The sequence below is a fragment of the Labeo rohita genome, chromosome 3, assembly GCF_022985175.1.
Source record: "Labeo rohita strain BAU-BD-2019 chromosome 3, IGBB_LRoh.1.0, whole genome shotgun sequence".
NCBI lineage: Eukaryota > Metazoa > Chordata > Actinopteri > Cypriniformes > Cyprinidae > Labeo > Labeo rohita.
In genome coordinates, this window is record NC_066871.1 from 11,254,897 (window position 1) to 11,271,789 (window position 16,893).

Sequence of the window (16,893 nt, forward strand, 5' to 3'; positions counted from 1 at the left end):
GGATGAATGCTGAAATGAATGAATAAATAAAAGAATGAATGAACAAATGAACGAACTAATGATTGATGGATGGATGAATGAATGAATGCATGAATGGGTGGATGAATGAATTAATGTATGCATGAAAGAACAGATGGATGGATGGATGAATGAATGCATGAACAAATGAAAGACTGAATGAACGAACAAATGAATTGATGGATGGATAAACAAATGGATGGATGGATGAATGAATTAATAAATGTAAGCATGAACAAATGAATGAATGAACAAACAAATTAATGGATGGATAGACGAATGAATGCATGAATGAAAGAGCGAATGAATGAATGAATGAAAGAATGAATGACTGAGTGAATGAATTGATGGATGGATGAACAAATGAATGGATGCATGAATGAATAAACAAATGAACAAACATGAAAGAATGAATGAACAAATAAATGAATTGATGGATGAACGAATGCATGAACAAATGAATGGATGAATAAATAATACAGCCAGATTAACCACTTAATTGTAGAAAAAAATGCAATTATTATTAAAACTTTTTTAAAGCAATATTCACACAAGTTTTAATACATGTAATCTTTTTAACCATAAACCTCTATTTGTTTGCCAAAAAATAAAAGGGTTTAATTTTCTTTTGATTAAAAATAAATAAATGTTTAATGCCTTCATTTGATTTTTAGAAAAATTAAAATACAAAAGAACTTCTGGGAAGAAAAAAAAGAAAAAAATTGTAGGGCCCTATTGTTAAAAATTGAGTTTTCGACTTAGTTTTTTTTCACTGAAAATATATATATATATATATTTTTTTTTTTTTATTACACAGGGAGTAAAGTACCGAAAAAGGTACTGTTGGGTACCGGTACTGAATTTCAGGTACCAATGCCTATACCGTACTAGTTAAAATGTGAACGGTACCCAACCCTAAATATTATAGATATAATTTTTATATTTTAGTATGATATATAATATACATTACACTATTTTGTTGTAGTTATTTTTAATATGTAAATAATGTTAAACATTGATCCTCAAAATACTCATATATTAATATAGATATACTTTTTATATTTTAATATAATTTATATATTACACTATAAATGTATGAATTTAATTAGTTCATTTACAATGTTAAACAGTGATTCTCAACCAGGGATAAATAATTAAGCAGAAAGCTTGAAAAGACATTTAAAGCAAAAAACTTAACAGCTTAACACCTTCAGTCCCTATTTAAGGAAAAAAAGCAATGTGATATTTGTCAGTGTTGGTTTCAACCTCATAATGAAAGATATTGACCTTCTATTTTTGTTCCAATACAATTATAAAGTAACAGATTTTGTACTTTTCTGTTTTGTTTTGAGCAGCAGCTATTGGTGAATAATTGTAATAATGATAATTAATGATCATTCTAAATAATGTCCAGTATAAAATTAGTTAAAAAGAGCATAATTCTTGCATGGTGTCGATGAAGGGGTGCCTGAGCCGTACCTATGTACAACACAAATTTCATTTTATGCAGTTTGGTTGTGCATCACCATTTAGTTGGTGGTCCTTTTCTCTTTGTATTGAATTTGACATTTGGATTAAATTTGATATAAGGAGTGAAGGCAAGGCAGAGGAGTTCCCAGATGAAAGACGCATTTGAATGAAGTCTTTCTGCAGTAAAGGGAGGCAATGACTGCAGACGTTAAGCAGAGCTGCATTTAAAGTAGATGCTGATGGACCAAATTTTCCAGTGCACTGAAGCCTTTTTGAAAAGCGCTCGTCTTATAAACCTGCTGTTGTTTTTCTAAAGATGGTTTCCCAACTACAAATGGTTTTTGAGCAGATATTTTCCCGCTGTCCTTTTGTACTTTTGAGTTCTCAAAAGCATGCCTGACTGAAAATGACTCTCAGAGTTTGTGGAAATGTTATTCAGACTTTTGATGTCAGCTTAAGCTGTCTTCTCTGACATGAGAAGGACGGAGGATCAAGACTCACCTCAGATGATCTAATGACTCTTTTGCAGGATACCAGGTAGCTTACCGTCTGGATTCTGGGGATCCCAACCAGTTCATCACAGTAGAGGTGGGCCCTGATACGCGGCAGTTCACCGCCTCCAACCTGACCCCGGAGTCGGCCTACATCTTTCGCATCTCTGCCAAGACGGAGCAGGGCTGGGGAACACCTTCACAAGCTGTGGTCATAACTACTGAGATTAGAGGTGAGACAAACACATACATGAACACATAACACCCAATTAGCTTTAAATGAAGTCCACGATACAATACTATTGTGATATTTAAAAAAAAAGACAAATGAAGTCTTAGAAAAAAATGAAAATTTTGTACATTTTAAAGTTAAATCATTCTGTCTAATGCACTTTGAGAGTTCAAAATGAAAAGCTCCAACCCAATGTTCACTTGTTGGTTATTTGCGTTCCCAAATGTGTGCTAAACTCACAGTACATGCAATAAACGAGTTCACTGCATTCATTCACTGTGAACGGAGCTGTTCTGAGGCACAGAAAACACCGGATCACGAGCTGATCGCCTGAAACGAAGTGCGCGCGCTTCGTTTTGAAACATGCAGTGAAAACAGACTTGATGAAGGGATTGCCATATTGTGCTTTTGGTTTTAGTTCGTTTGACAAAACACAACTTTAAAGACCTTTTATGTTAAAATAAGAAGTTTAAATATAATTTAATATGGCGACAGTTTTGCTATCGCGATACCCTAATGTTGATACCGTTACGACCTTACAAACAACAGATCTGTAATAGAAGCATTACTGTTGGGATACACCAAATTGCTTTGAAGGATAAAACCGACTTCAAATGGGTGCTGGTGGTGTTTTAGGAGGGAAGTAGTTATCTACAATAGACTGAAAAGTCACTTTCAAGTCTGGCTGCATTCTGAAACAGCTACTTTTCACGGTCCAAACCATTCAGAAGTGATAAAAATGGATTCTATTTAACTTAGAAACCAAGTCACATTATGGAAGTAAAATGGATAACGATTTATTTAAGTTAAAATGCTTACAAAAGCAGGCATGATTGAAATCATTCTTTGAAATAGGCATCCCTAATAAAAAAAGAAAACTGCATAATTTATTTAAAATACATTTATTTCATACTAAGTATACTTTAAATCCATTAATATATTTATTGACGTATCACATAAATATAAATTATAACTTTATTTGGAGTATTTCTTCATTGCACAATGCACATTTCTTAATATTATGCATAAAATGTGTTTTAATATCACTATTAATAAGGATTGTGTGATCTCTGCATACCAGTTTAGTATACCAAAAGTACAATTGCAGGTTATTTTTATTAAGCACATAACTAAGCGCATAATTCACTAGGGACTGATTTTTAGACTGCTAAAGCCACATAATATGCAGCCCAGCTGCTACACTAGTAATAAACAAATCAATTTCAACACAGACAGATAGTTTGGGTTAAAGATGGAGAGCGATTACATATTATCCTTTGACCTCCTGAAGCTGCCCGATTGGTGCTTTTAAAAGCTCCACGGACAAAGCCGGTGCAATCATGGGTTTCGTTGCACATGATCTGCATCTTTAATGGCGGTCGATACCGTGCACCTTTAAATAAACAATTATGCCTCTCCGTATTGATTTCTCCCATTAAAATCGATGAGGTTATGCAGTTGCGTGTCACACAGGTGGGGAGGGGTGGGGAGGACAGGGCGAGACCCGCTGACTGATGCACACATGAGTAGAAGAGTCCTGTCCCGTGATTAAGAACAGTCAGCAAGACCGGCCTGACCCCTGAACTCACACTTCACATCTCTTTCTCTTCTCCATCAGAGCGACCGCAGCCTCCGCGGCAGCTGCGGGTACCCCAGGACCACGTGCAGTCCCGCAAACTGCAGCTCAACTGGGTGCCCGGAGGGGACGGCTCCTCTCCCGTTCGTTACTTCACCCTGCAGACGCGGGAGCTGCCCAACGGAGACTGGCTCACCCATTCGTCCGCTATAAGCCACAATTATACCTCCTGGGAAGTGGACAGGTGAGCTCCTTTGCCGTTTCTCAACCCCCACAATCTTGTGAAAAGCAGTATTTGGGGGCTTTACCCAAAGGCTGGCCTTTGATGACCCTCACAGAGTTGATTTCACTCTCCGCTGCTTCAAAGCCACATGTGTTCCTCTGCAGGGCTCATGAGGGCCGTACAATAAGGGCAGTATGGAGGGAGTGTTATTAAATGCGTAGGAGCCTTTTTTCCTCTGCAGCAATTTATGATACTCAATCCAATTTGAGAGAGTGAGAAACAATCAGTACCTTGGGCTACGGGCGCTCCAGCTTTTTGCATATGAGTTATGTCGGATCCGCAGCTATGATTATATGGGCAGTCGAATAGTATTTTATATGCATTCAGAGGGCCATCTCAGCTTGATTATGATGAGTCCCCGTTCTCAGTTGAAAACTCTCTCAGCCATCAGCTTTTGAGTGCTTTTTTAAACAGCCAGATTGTTGCTAAATGGATTATTCAGGACTGATTTGTGTCTTTACCAGCTGGAGGCTTTTAGGGAGTGGGGCATCATGGGAAAAATATTCCCTTTAACCAAGAAATGCGAATAGCGGAAAGCCCCCTCGTTTTGGAAAGCGCCGTGCAACTCATCTTAATCGACAGAGATCGGTTATGAGGCCTAAATGACATGTTTAGTTCGTTAATGAGCCCAATTGGCTTGTGCAGTGTGTTTTGGGTAAATGGGAAATGAACAAATTAGAAATTAAAGCGAAATTTTTTCCACATATTCCCTTTACTGTCAATTCCAGATTTTTTGTGCCTGTGGTTTTCAACATGAAGTGATTAAAGAAGGTTAAACGGTAGGGCTGATGGAATTATTTATAAAGTATGTATTATTATAATAATTTAAATTATTATTGTATAATTAAAATAACATTAATACATTTTAATTATATTATACACTACCAGTCAAAAGTTTTTGAACAGTAAGAATTTTAATCTTTTTTAAAGAAGTCTCTTCTGCTCACCAAGCCTCCATTTATTTGCTCCAAAGTACAGCAAAAACAGTAACATTTTGAGATATTTTTACTATTTAAAACAACTGATTTCAATTTACAGTAAATTTAATTTATTCCTGTGATCAAAGCTAAATTTTCAGCCCCAGTCTTCAGTGTCACATGATCCTTCAGAAATCATTGTAATATTCTGATTTGCTGTTTAAGAAACACTTTTTATTATTATTAATAATATTTAAAACAGTTGAGTAAATTTTTTTCAGGATTCTTTGATGATTATAAAGGTCCAAAGATCAACATTTATCTGAAATTAAATGCTTTTGTAACATTATACACTATACACTTCAGCTTGGAGTCAGTATGTATATATGTATATGTATATATATATATAAAGAAATTATAGAAATTAACACTTTTATTTAACAAGGATGCTTTAAATTATAATTTTATAATGTTAAAAAAGATTTTTATTTCAGATAAATGCTGTTCTTCTGAACTTTCTATTCATCAAAGAAACCTGAAAAAATTCTACTCAGCTGTTTTCAACATAATAATTATAATAAATTGAGCAGCAAATCAGCATATTAGAATGATTTTCTGAAAGATCATGTGACACTGAAGACTGGAGTAATGATGCTAAAAATTCAATAAATTATATTTTAAAATATATTCAAATAGAAAACAGTTATTTTAAATAGTAAAAACTTACTGTTCAAAACCTATTGACTGGTAGTGTATATATAATTCATTACACTAAATATATTATTTAAATAATAGTAATAATATATTTTATCATTTAAATAATTGAATTAAATCTTAATAAAAATACAAATTTTGTGCTGTAATTTCAATTATCTTTACGATTAATTGTGCAGCTCTATTAGGCAGCATTCTCTGACTCCACCTCAGTTGTTGATATCATATTTCTGGTTTTATGAAGTGGCATATGCTGCGCTCATGTCTGTATATGAGCTCTCCGATATGAAGTGTTTCGTATCTTATTTCTGTCCTCACCTCTCTGCCTCAAGTGCTTTAAGATAAAACTCTGTAATTGCCAACGCGTGCCCTTGGGCTTCAATGGATTGTGTCCCTGACATTTATAGATACTAGCTCATACATGCACTGCTGAGCCACATCATTTGTGATGGGAAAGGTCTTTGTCCAATATGAGAGAGCTCACGAGCTGTGCAATCCCTCAGGCTGAAACCCTTCACTTCATACAAGCTCAGAATGATGGCGACTAATGACGTCGGAGACAGCAAGTACAGCCAAGAGACGGATGCAATTACCACTTTACAAGATGGTGAGTAATAATGAGCGTGTTGTATCTACCAGCTTTGGTTGATGCGCTATTGATTCAAATAAAAGTCATAGAGGAGCTACAATCTGCATCATTTACTTGCAAGCTGAAGTCTTGGAGCTGATTTAATTCTGTCATTATTTACTCAGCCTAATGCTATTCTAAACTTGTGACTTACTTTCTACAAATAGTGAAAATATATAAATGCCTTTAAGGGTGTCCCTTGCAAGGGGACCGTCATACATGGGGATCAAGGGTTTCAAAAGTTTGTAAACCCCTTTTCAAAAGACTCGCTAGAAGAGAAGACATTAGTAAATATCAACAATAGGGCGTTTCATACTTGCAGTAGTAAACCCTGGGTCATTTTAACCAATTCTAAACAGATACCTGAGTTTTCTTGCTTCATATTTCACACTGTTGATTATTTACCCTGGGTAACAGTAAAACCTGGATATTCATATGCTGACACATTCCTAAACCCTGGATTAATGCTATTATTTGCATATTTGTGACCCTGGACCACAAAACCAGCCACAAGGGTCAATTTTTTTAAATTCAGATTAATCTGAAAGCTGAATACACAAGTTTCCATTGATGTATGGTTTGTTAAGATGGGACAATATTTGGTTGAGACATAACTATTTGAAAATCTGGAATCTGAGGGTGCAAAAAAAAAATCAAAATATTGAGAAAAACGCATTTAAATTTGTCCAAATGAAGTTCTTAGCAAAGCAAATTGCTTATGAGAAATTAAGGTTTGATTTATTTATGGTAGGAAATGTACAAAATATCTTCATTAAACATTAATATCCTAATGATTTTTGGCATAAAAGAAAAATCGATAATTTTGACCCACACAATGTATTTTTGGCTATTGCTACAAATATACCCGTGCTACTTAAGACCGCTTTTGTGGTCCAGGGTCACATTTGCTCTGTCAGTTAAATATATTGTTAACTGCTATTAAGTTTTTCCTGGATGGACTTTTCAGACCATAACAGTAAGAATGAAACAGCCTCTTCTTCACTCCAGTTGATGTGTTTTCTCTCAAAATATGACTTTTTTTCCCCCTCAACTGCTGAAACAACTGTTTACACAGTATGCAGTGTTTCTGTGACTGTCCAAAGCATGTGAATGGCTTTCTGTTGCTAAGCATCTAGCCGTAACATTCTAACACTACTTTGTTTTCAACTATACAAGTTTGGCATCGCATTGCAGGGTAACAGCACAAAAGTGCTGCTAAAGCTGCAACTAAATTACTAAGTGTGAAACGTTTGTTTAGCCAGAGTTAAAAGCACAGTTAAAAACAACGATAACCTGGGGTTAAGTGCTGTTAAGCCTCTTTTTGTCAGTTTCTCACAGAAAGAAATCTTACAACTTTAGAATAGGTGATATGAATGACTTTTAGGTACTTTTTATGGTGCTTTTTTGTCATTTTTGAGCTTGGAACCACCAGTCTATATATATATATTTATATAAAAATATATATATATATGTATACTGAAAAGAGCAGCCTTCAGAAATCCTGCTTTTGTGTTCCACAGCAGAAATACAGTCATACAGGTTTGGAACAACATGATAGCAAGTAAAAAATGACAATATTACCTTAAAGGGATCGTTCACCCAAAAAATGACATTTTGTCATTAATTACTCACCCTCATGTTGTTCCAAACCCGTAAGACCTTTGTTCATCTTCGGAACACAAATTAAGATATTTTAGCTAAAATTCCGAGAGCTTTCTGACCCTACATAGACAGCAACGCAACTGACACATTCAAGGCCCAGAAAGGTAGTAAGGACATTGATAAAATAGTCAGTTGTTCAACCATAATTTTATGAACAAAGTCCCTATGTGGTTTGGAAGAGTATGGAAAAGTGCCGAATTTGATTTGAGCAATTTCCAGGTCTGGAAAATTGTATCATACTAAAGTTTATCATTCAAGAAGTGTGTTTTATGTCAGCTGTTTAGTGACTGTCAAGCACAACTGAATGAATTCAAGGGGAACTTTTTCATTATGCAAAATGTTTTGCGTTTCTTCTTATGATATTCTAAGCACCATGACATAGCCTCAAGGACCTTTGCAAAAATAACAAATATACAGACTTTTATGTGTGCACAAGAAGCCATTTTACTTAGCATATAAGACAATGCACACTGTGCCACCTATTGTGCCATCAGCTCATTTCGTGGTTTTAAGTGGTTTCTTGGCCGCTACAGAGTATGCGTTAAAGAGACCTGAGGCCTTAAATAATGACATACTGCCCTAATGAAAGCCACAATTTGAAGCCTTGAACTTGGCAAATAGGACAATACACACAGCCATATTATGCCATTGGCCCATTTCGTGTCATGGTTTTTCTGCTGCCGTAGAGGATGTGCTAAATTGGACATTAGGCCTTGATATTAGAAGTACTACCACAACGAAAGGCAAATTTTGACCAAGTAGATCTCTATTAATTCATATGCATCCATGCTGTCGCTTTCATTATAGTAAGATGGCAGTGATGCACAAAGGAAATATGTTATATAAAACTAGAAATGCAAATTCCATTGTGCATTTGAATAGATTATCAAGAGCACAAAAAAGTTTGTGTGCATGCTAAAGTCTGTATTTTTTATTTAATTTTTTTATTTTCTATTTTTTATTTTAGGGGCTCTATGTTGTCACTTTGAGAAAATCCGTGAAAATGAAAATATAAAAAATCTTTACTGATGACTGTACTGTATACTAAATAAAAAGCTGAAAATAATGCAGTATTAACCATTTATTTAGGTTTCGAAAAATCTACTGAGAGGTTTGGAAATTTGAGTCTGGAAAAGTATGGAATTTTAAAATGGAAAATGTGTAGGAACCCTGTATGAAGCTACAAGAATGCTTTTTGTATGTAAAGAAAACATAAACAACTTTATTCAACAATTTCGTCCCTTCTATGTCAGTCTTCGATGCACGTTCACAAGAGTACCAATGCTTGTATCAGTTGTCATCATTTTCGTCAAAAATATCTTAATTTGGTCTTACAGGTTTGGAACGACATGAGGGCGAGTAATTAATGACAGAATTTTCACTTATGTGTCAACTATATCTTTAACTAAAAACTCGCCTAATGGGATTTCTCATTGTATTTTATGTGAACTTAAATGTTGTTTTCTGTGCATCTGCAGTTCCAGATGAAGCGCCCACGATTCAAGCGGTGAAACCCTCCACGACAACATCGGTGCTGGTGCAGTGGCAGGTACGCTAATGCCGGCCCACCCCGGGTCGAGTGAACTCCTGACCCCCATTACGTTTATCTGATAGCCAGATAACAAACCAGCTACAGCCTGTGAGAAGAGTAGCAGCGTGTTGCAGGCTATCACCAGTGAAATTACAGCCCTGTTCTGTTTAACGATCTGACTTTTGTCAATAGGTGGCTTTGAGCAGCCTGCCGCGCATCACTTAGTATTCCTCGTGCAGGATTGCATAAATTAATGACACGCGGTATTGATACCCGCACATTTACAGAGCTCGCAAAGGCCCCGCCAAGCCCAGGATAATTAATACCCACGCGCGACAGCGATCCTGCAATCTGAAGGGATATTAATTAGTAGCTGAAACCTTTATTCACTGACCTATGAGTCCCGGATCTTCTCACTACTGTCTGTTTTATCAGCAGAACCGTAGGCCAAGTTGATTACGCTCTGCTCTGAGCTTTGTTAATTACCCACTGACTGAATGGCTCCGAAATTAAATCCTCATCTTTTATTTATCTTATCCGTTTGGCGGCGAGCGTCGTGCACGGATGCGTGATGGGAGATCAGTCAGCGCTGTCTGTCAGTTACAGCTGGGACGGCTTTTTATCAGGGTGTGCTTTAATAAGGACCGTGAGAACAGCTAGCGGAATGTGACCTTTAATTTAATCTGTGCCTTTGCAGACGCCCAAGGAGGAGAGTGTGAATGGGGTTCTGGTGGGCTATCGGCTCTACTACCGCGAGCTGCAGTATGACAGCGCGCCGCCGGAGTCAAAGAGGGCCGTCAACAGCTCCTTGCTGCGCACCGAACTGACAGGTAACTAGCGGGAGGAGGCTCTCCTCTTGAACCAGAAACGTCTGCACGCAGGCTTGATTTATAGCTTGAGTGCTTCTTTCAACACTTTAACCCATCCAGTTGTCGAAAAAAAGGAATTCCTTAACTCACCCTTTTTGACGTGCATTTTTGTGGAAAGATGAATATTGTATTTCCAAGCCACACACTCAGGAAAGCAGAGCTTTGAAATGAAACTAGGACACAATCAGTGATGGCAAATTATTAAATTCACATTAATACGTTGAATATTGTGCAAATCGGTCGCGTTCGAACGCAATCAAAGCGTTAGGACGCTCATCCTCCCTGCAGTTAGAGAATAATTTTCCGACGGATGGCTGAGCGTAGGTGAACTCATTACGCACTCAGGCTGTGTGAGGTGCGGAATCATGAGTTTGAGCTCAAGTGTTCGGCACAGATCGCGCCAACGGGCTCTTTTTCCGCAGCCCGGATCCGGCTGCTAAATCTCCTTTGACAAATTGGACTCAGCAGTGTTGACAGCATTTAAATGCGCAAGCTCGGAGCAGCCGAGCACGGAGGCATATTTAATTCCTTTCCCTATGTTCTCCACTGGCCAGGGCAGTAGCACAATATCTCTCCTCTGCTCTCCACTCGTCTTACATGTTAAAATCGGAGGTCTGTTAAGTGCCGAATGTGCCTCCCTGCTGAAATCACCCTAAATGCCAAGAGGAAATTACCGGAGCTATGCTCTATTTGTTCAGGCTTAACAGCTTACATTGAAAAGTTAGCAGGTACTCCAGAAGCTAACAAGGTCTCTGTCACTTTCTGGAGCGTGCTGCTAAAGCCAAGTCAATTTATGTTACTTTATTGTGTGGATATGTTTCTATGCGACTGTGATTTGTTCTTCGCAGTGTGTTGGCAGACAGATATAAAGACTTAAATCTTCTGAATCATGTGACACATTAAACAAAGCTGAGTCATTTCTGCTGAGATTTTCCCCTTCTGTCTAGTTATTAATATATATAATATAATGACAGTTTTAAAGATGGATATCAGATTCATTTTTTACAACAGTCACTATAAAATAATGTTTAAATCATTTAAAATTACTGTGCACTTGATGTTGTGATTGCTATGCACTTCTAGCATGAAAACGTCGCAGTTTATTAAGAAATACTCTAGCCCCCGGTCTCACAGACTTAAGCCTAAGCTTAAGTCAAAATAAAGCTTAAGCCTAAAATGTAAGTCTGAGCTGAACTGAAAGAAACTTGCACTGACTGATCTTAAAATAAATCAGTGCCTTTGTTTTGTCTCAAGATGCACACCAGTAATGCTTTTTTCTAAGCATGTTTATGAAAATTACTTAAATATCCTAATTGAACTGTGGCCTAATCCTGGCTTAGTCTAAGCCCTGTCTGTGAAACCGGCCTAGGTGTTATTTTTTCCATGCTTTGACCCAGTTAAATGTTTAACCCAACCTTCTAAGTAGTTTTATTTAACTCAGCTATTGTTTAAGAATTACTGTATTTCTTGCTGAACATGAACCCAAATAAACAAACATTTATTAATAAATTTAATAAATAATAACTAAATAATAAACATTTTTTAAAACACTTATTAATAAATGTTCATTTTATGCCAGCCATATAGTCATTTTTAAACAATAGTTGAGCTAAATAAAACTACGCAGAAGGCTGGGTTAAAACAACCCAGTCACTGGTTTGTCCATATTTCACACACAATCTTAAAAATAAAAGTTTCAAAAGGGTGTTTTTGCAGTGATGCCTTATAAGAACCATTTTTGATTCCCCAAAGAACCTTTTAGTGAACAGTTCCTACACTCTAAAAAATGCTGGGTTAAAAACAACCCAACTTGGGTTATTTGGCAACCCAGCATTGGGTACATATTGGACAGAACATATGCTGGGTTATTTTGACGCAGCTGGTTGGGTTTTTTACTCAGCATGCTGAGTCGTTTTATTTATGTGTTATGAAGTCAACTATTGTTTAAAATTACTATATTGCTGGCTTAAATTTAAAATCACAAATAGAATTACTAGAGGCAACAGCAATAATCAAAAGATGAAAATTTATTAATAAGCAAGAACACCCATGGACAATGAGACAAAATGAGACAAATTGAATTTATTTTTGTGAATACAGCATAATATACAATATTACATACATTTAAACTCATTAACAAGCACAAATATAACCCAGCATTTTTTAGAGTGTAAAAGAACCATTTTGAAGAACATTTCAACAATCTAAAGAATTCTTTTTGAATATAAATAACCTTTTCTGCATTTCAAAGGTTCCATGGAAGGTTCAAGGTTCTTCATAGAACCAATATAAAAAAAAAACCAAACAAACAATAAATTCCTTTATTTTTTAAGAGTGGCTGGGTTGTATTTAACTAAATTTAATTTAAAGTATTCTCAGTTCCTCACTGAGCTTTTATTTCTATCCATTTAGCTACCCTGTTTTTTTGCCATCTTGTAAATAAAGTTGAAGTGCCTGAGCTTGACCAAAAGATAAAAAGTCTGAAATAAGCTCATATAGAAGCCTTTTTTTACTACACAGGCATGTTCATTTAGGTTACAGCACTCAAAAGGAACTGTACAAAAGGAATGACCAGTCATGCGTACTTTCAGATTTTTCTTTAATTTTACCCAAGTGATGTTGGATCAGTATATGTTCTAAAAAATCTTATTAGGTCCCTAATGCACCCCAGCTTGTGATTTAGTACTGTATATTGACTGTTGAATCATTAATCACTGACTCGCTTTGGTTTCTTGTGGGGTTTGATTGGAGCGCAAGATGAGCATTGTGGAATTTCATCAATCTCTGGGAGAAGTGTATGATGAGCAACTTTGAAAAGCAAAGATTTACTGCCATGATGAAATATCCCTTTGATTTGTGCTTTTCCATCTCTGCTGCTTCTCCAGTAATGTATTCCTCATCGTTTGCTCTTTCTCCCTCCACAGCCAAAAGCACTGTGAAGACTGTCAGCAATCCTTCATTAACCGAATTCGAGCTAACGCGTAAGTTTCATTTAGCCATCTTTCTCATTTACGTCAGTCTGCTTTGAAGTCCAAAATATTCAAGCTCCCTTTGGCAAAGTGTGTAATCCCTAATACTCCTCCTGTTCGGAGAACAAGGTTCTTCCTCTAATCCATCTACTCTGACCAGGAACATTCTGGCCCCGAGATATTCTCAAAGTGAATCCCATTGCACACCGCCTGAGACCTGAGACTCGCATGTGCTCTCGGTCTCCCATGTACCGTCTCATCAATACTGTTCAAAGAGTTTGGAAAGAGTAATGCCATTACTTTCCGAGATCACACCCGAACTGTTCTGTATCCACACTGATAAGGAACAGTAGGTGGTTATCTCTGAGATGCTTTTGTTTCTACCCAGATGAGTTCTCATTCTTCTTATCTGCTGACTCAAAGCCAAAATGCGACTTTCAAGCACCCTAATAGATCTTCTGTTTGTAATTTTAAATTCTCATCAGAGCTGCAGAAATACAGGCGCTATGAAATCGTGATGACTGCCTACAACGTCATTGGCGAAAGCCCTCCAAGTGCTCCGGTAGAGGTGTTTGTTGGAGAAGCAGGTAAGTGACTGTGCCAAAATGAGGCCACTTTACTCATGGATTTATTTTATTTTATTTTATTTTATTTTTTTATTTGAAAATGAGGCCACTTTACACACTGAATTTAAAATGTTGTCAAAATAAATATTTTGTTTGCAAGTATATAGTCCCACAGTAGCTGTTGCTATTTTTATTTTATTTTATTGCAAAAAATACAGTATTTTATTTTATTTAATTTTATTTTGTTTGCAAGTATATAGTCCCACAGTAGCTGTTGCTATTTTATTTTATATTATTTTATTTTATTTTATTTTATTTGGGGTCAAAATGAGGTCACTTTACACACTAAAATCAAAATGTTGTCAAAATAAATATTTTGTTTGCACGTATATAGTCCCACAGTAGCTGTTGCTATTTTATTTTATTTTATTTTATTTTATTTTATTTTATTTTATTTGGGGTCAAAATGAGGTCACTTTACACACTGAAATCAAAATGTTGTCAAAATAAATATATTTTTTTGTAAGTATATAGTCCCATTGCAGCTGTTGCTATTTTATTTATTTTATTTTATTGCAAAAGTACAGTATTTATTTTATTTTATTTTATTTTTTTTTTTAGATATTTTTGCAGTATTATCTCAGAACTATATAGTGTAAATAGTCCAACAATTGCTGTTTTTTAGTTTAGTTTAATTTTTCCAATATCATCTGAAAAGTTGTATGGCCATGTGATTCCATAACAGCAATAAAATCATCTATTCCCACAGTAGCTGACAGTAGCTATTTTATTTTATTTTTGGTTTGTTTTTTGCAATATTATCTGTAAGCTATATGGCCATGTGATATCATAACTGCTATAAATTTATAAAGACACTTTCGCTGAAAAATGTAAATGTCTGATTCCAACTGGCTCCACGCTGAGCCCTGATGTTATAGGGGAAAATAAAGTATCTTGTATTTTCTAAACCCGCACAGTTTGAGAGCATGACTCAATGGTTATGTAGAGGACTGTGTTTGTTTTCCTAATGCAGAGTAGACTTTCGTCAAACCCAGACCAGCATGCTTTGGCATCATCCCACCAGAGAACCAGTTTAATGAGAGAGCAAATTCGCAGTAAAACATCTTTGCCACTCCACCCTGACAGATGTAGTGATGACCACTGTCGACGGATGTTGCTTTTTAGATGGAGGCCTGTGCCGTTATGCTCTCCAGAAACAGGACAGCATGCTCTCAGTCTCCAGTCCTTCAGGGAATAAGGCATGACATGAGTTGACAGATATGAATTGTGTTCTCTTAGTGGAGTGGCATGAAGAGGGAACATAAGGACAGAAGGCCAGAGCTATGGTGGGCTTCTGCCTAATGTGACAGAAACACAAACCCACCTCAAGGACCACGTTTGAATCAATTTCTGGACTTGGATCTGTTTTTGGATCAATTAGCTTTGTTATAACTGTCTGAAGCAATGATGATTAGTGCTGAAATGTAGTTTCAGGAAATTGAGAGTGGTTTGGTAGAAATTTGGCTTAAAAACGAACCACTTTAAAAGAAACCAAACTTCAGAGTTCAAAATTGAAATTGATACTAGCAACAACAACAAATATATAGATGTGTAATATGATTACTACAAACAACGTAAAGACAGTATATTTTTAATACTTGTTTAATGGAATCTTTTTTTATGACTGTTTTATCACTGATGTCTAATACTATTGATATCTCTATAAATTTGTTCTTTTTTCCTTAAAACTAACCATGGATTATAGCCATTCAACATAGATAATTTAACAGTTAGACTTTAAAAAGTAACAACTTCTAATTGTTATTGTTTATTTAGTACTGACCTGAATGAGATATTTCTTCAGAAAAATCCTTCAGGTCCTACAAATTCTTTAGTTTTCCAGCATTCTTGTGTATTTGAACACTTTCCAACAATGACTGTATGATTTTGAGATCCATCTTTTCACACTGAGGACAACTGAGGGACTCAAATGCAACTATTACAAAAGGTTCAAACACTCACTGATGCTCCAGAATGAAAACGATGCATTAAGAGCCGGGGGTGAAAACTTTTGAACAGAATGAAGATGTGTACATTTTTCTTATTTTACCTAAATACAATATTTTTCCATTTAGTACTGCCCTTCAGAGGCTACAGAAGATACTTGCATGTTTTCCAGTAGACAAAATACGTTAAATCTACCCTGATCTTCAAATTCAAAACGTTTTCACCCCCCGGCTCTTTATGCATCATGTTTCCTTCTGAAGCATTAGTGAGCGTTTGAACCTTCTGTAATAGTTGCATATGAGTCCCTCAGTTGTCCTTAGTGTAAAAAGATGGATCTCAAAATCAGACAGTCATTGTTGGAAAGGGTTCAAATACACAAAAATGCTGAAAAACCAAAGAATTTGTGGGACCTGAAGGATATTTTGTTCAGGACAAACATGGGGCTCATAAACTATTATTACTAAACAAAAAAACACAGCTGTAAATAATTCAGGTAACAACACAATATTAAGAATCAAGTCATTTTTAATAAACGGGTCATTTTTATAAATTCAACTATTATTTTCTCTTGTGGACTATATGTAAACATCTTTTATGTGAAATATCTTATTCAGGTCAGTACTAAATAAACAATAACATGCATTTTATATGATCTCTCTTATTTTGGTCAAATAATTAACATTTTAATGTTTCTGAAGGGGTGTGTAAGCTTTTGACCTCAGCTGTGCCCTACAGCGAGTAGGAAATATCCAGAAACTGAATAGTTATCAAACACTAAATACCAAATATAGATGAAAAATTACTGACTTCCTCTTTTTTTCTATTCTTTGATTAATAGACATCACAGCAGCTGGGTTATTAGGTTATTTGGCTGCTATTACTTTAAGAGCTGCCGCTGCTGAATGTGACACGGATCTGGCACGCATGCTCGTAGTTAAATTCGCACTTTAATGTGAAATG

The 16,893-nt window shown here is 36.0% G+C and overlaps 1 protein-coding gene across 1 annotated transcript in view; it reads left to right on the forward strand.

Moving 5' to 3' along the window:
• Nucleotides 1-16,893, forward strand: part of sdk1a (sidekick cell adhesion molecule 1a) — a 397,596-nt gene that overhangs the window by 352,373 nt on the left and 28,330 nt on the right. Inside the window, 7 exon segments of the mRNA XM_051103029.1 lie at nucleotides 2,018-2,212; nucleotides 3,830-4,031; nucleotides 6,205-6,308; nucleotides 9,470-9,540; nucleotides 10,220-10,352; nucleotides 13,316-13,372; nucleotides 13,846-13,947. Of these exon segments, the coding sequence (XP_050958986.1) occupies nucleotides 2,018-2,212; nucleotides 3,830-4,031; nucleotides 6,205-6,308; nucleotides 9,470-9,540; nucleotides 10,220-10,352; nucleotides 13,316-13,372; nucleotides 13,846-13,947 (864 nt within the window).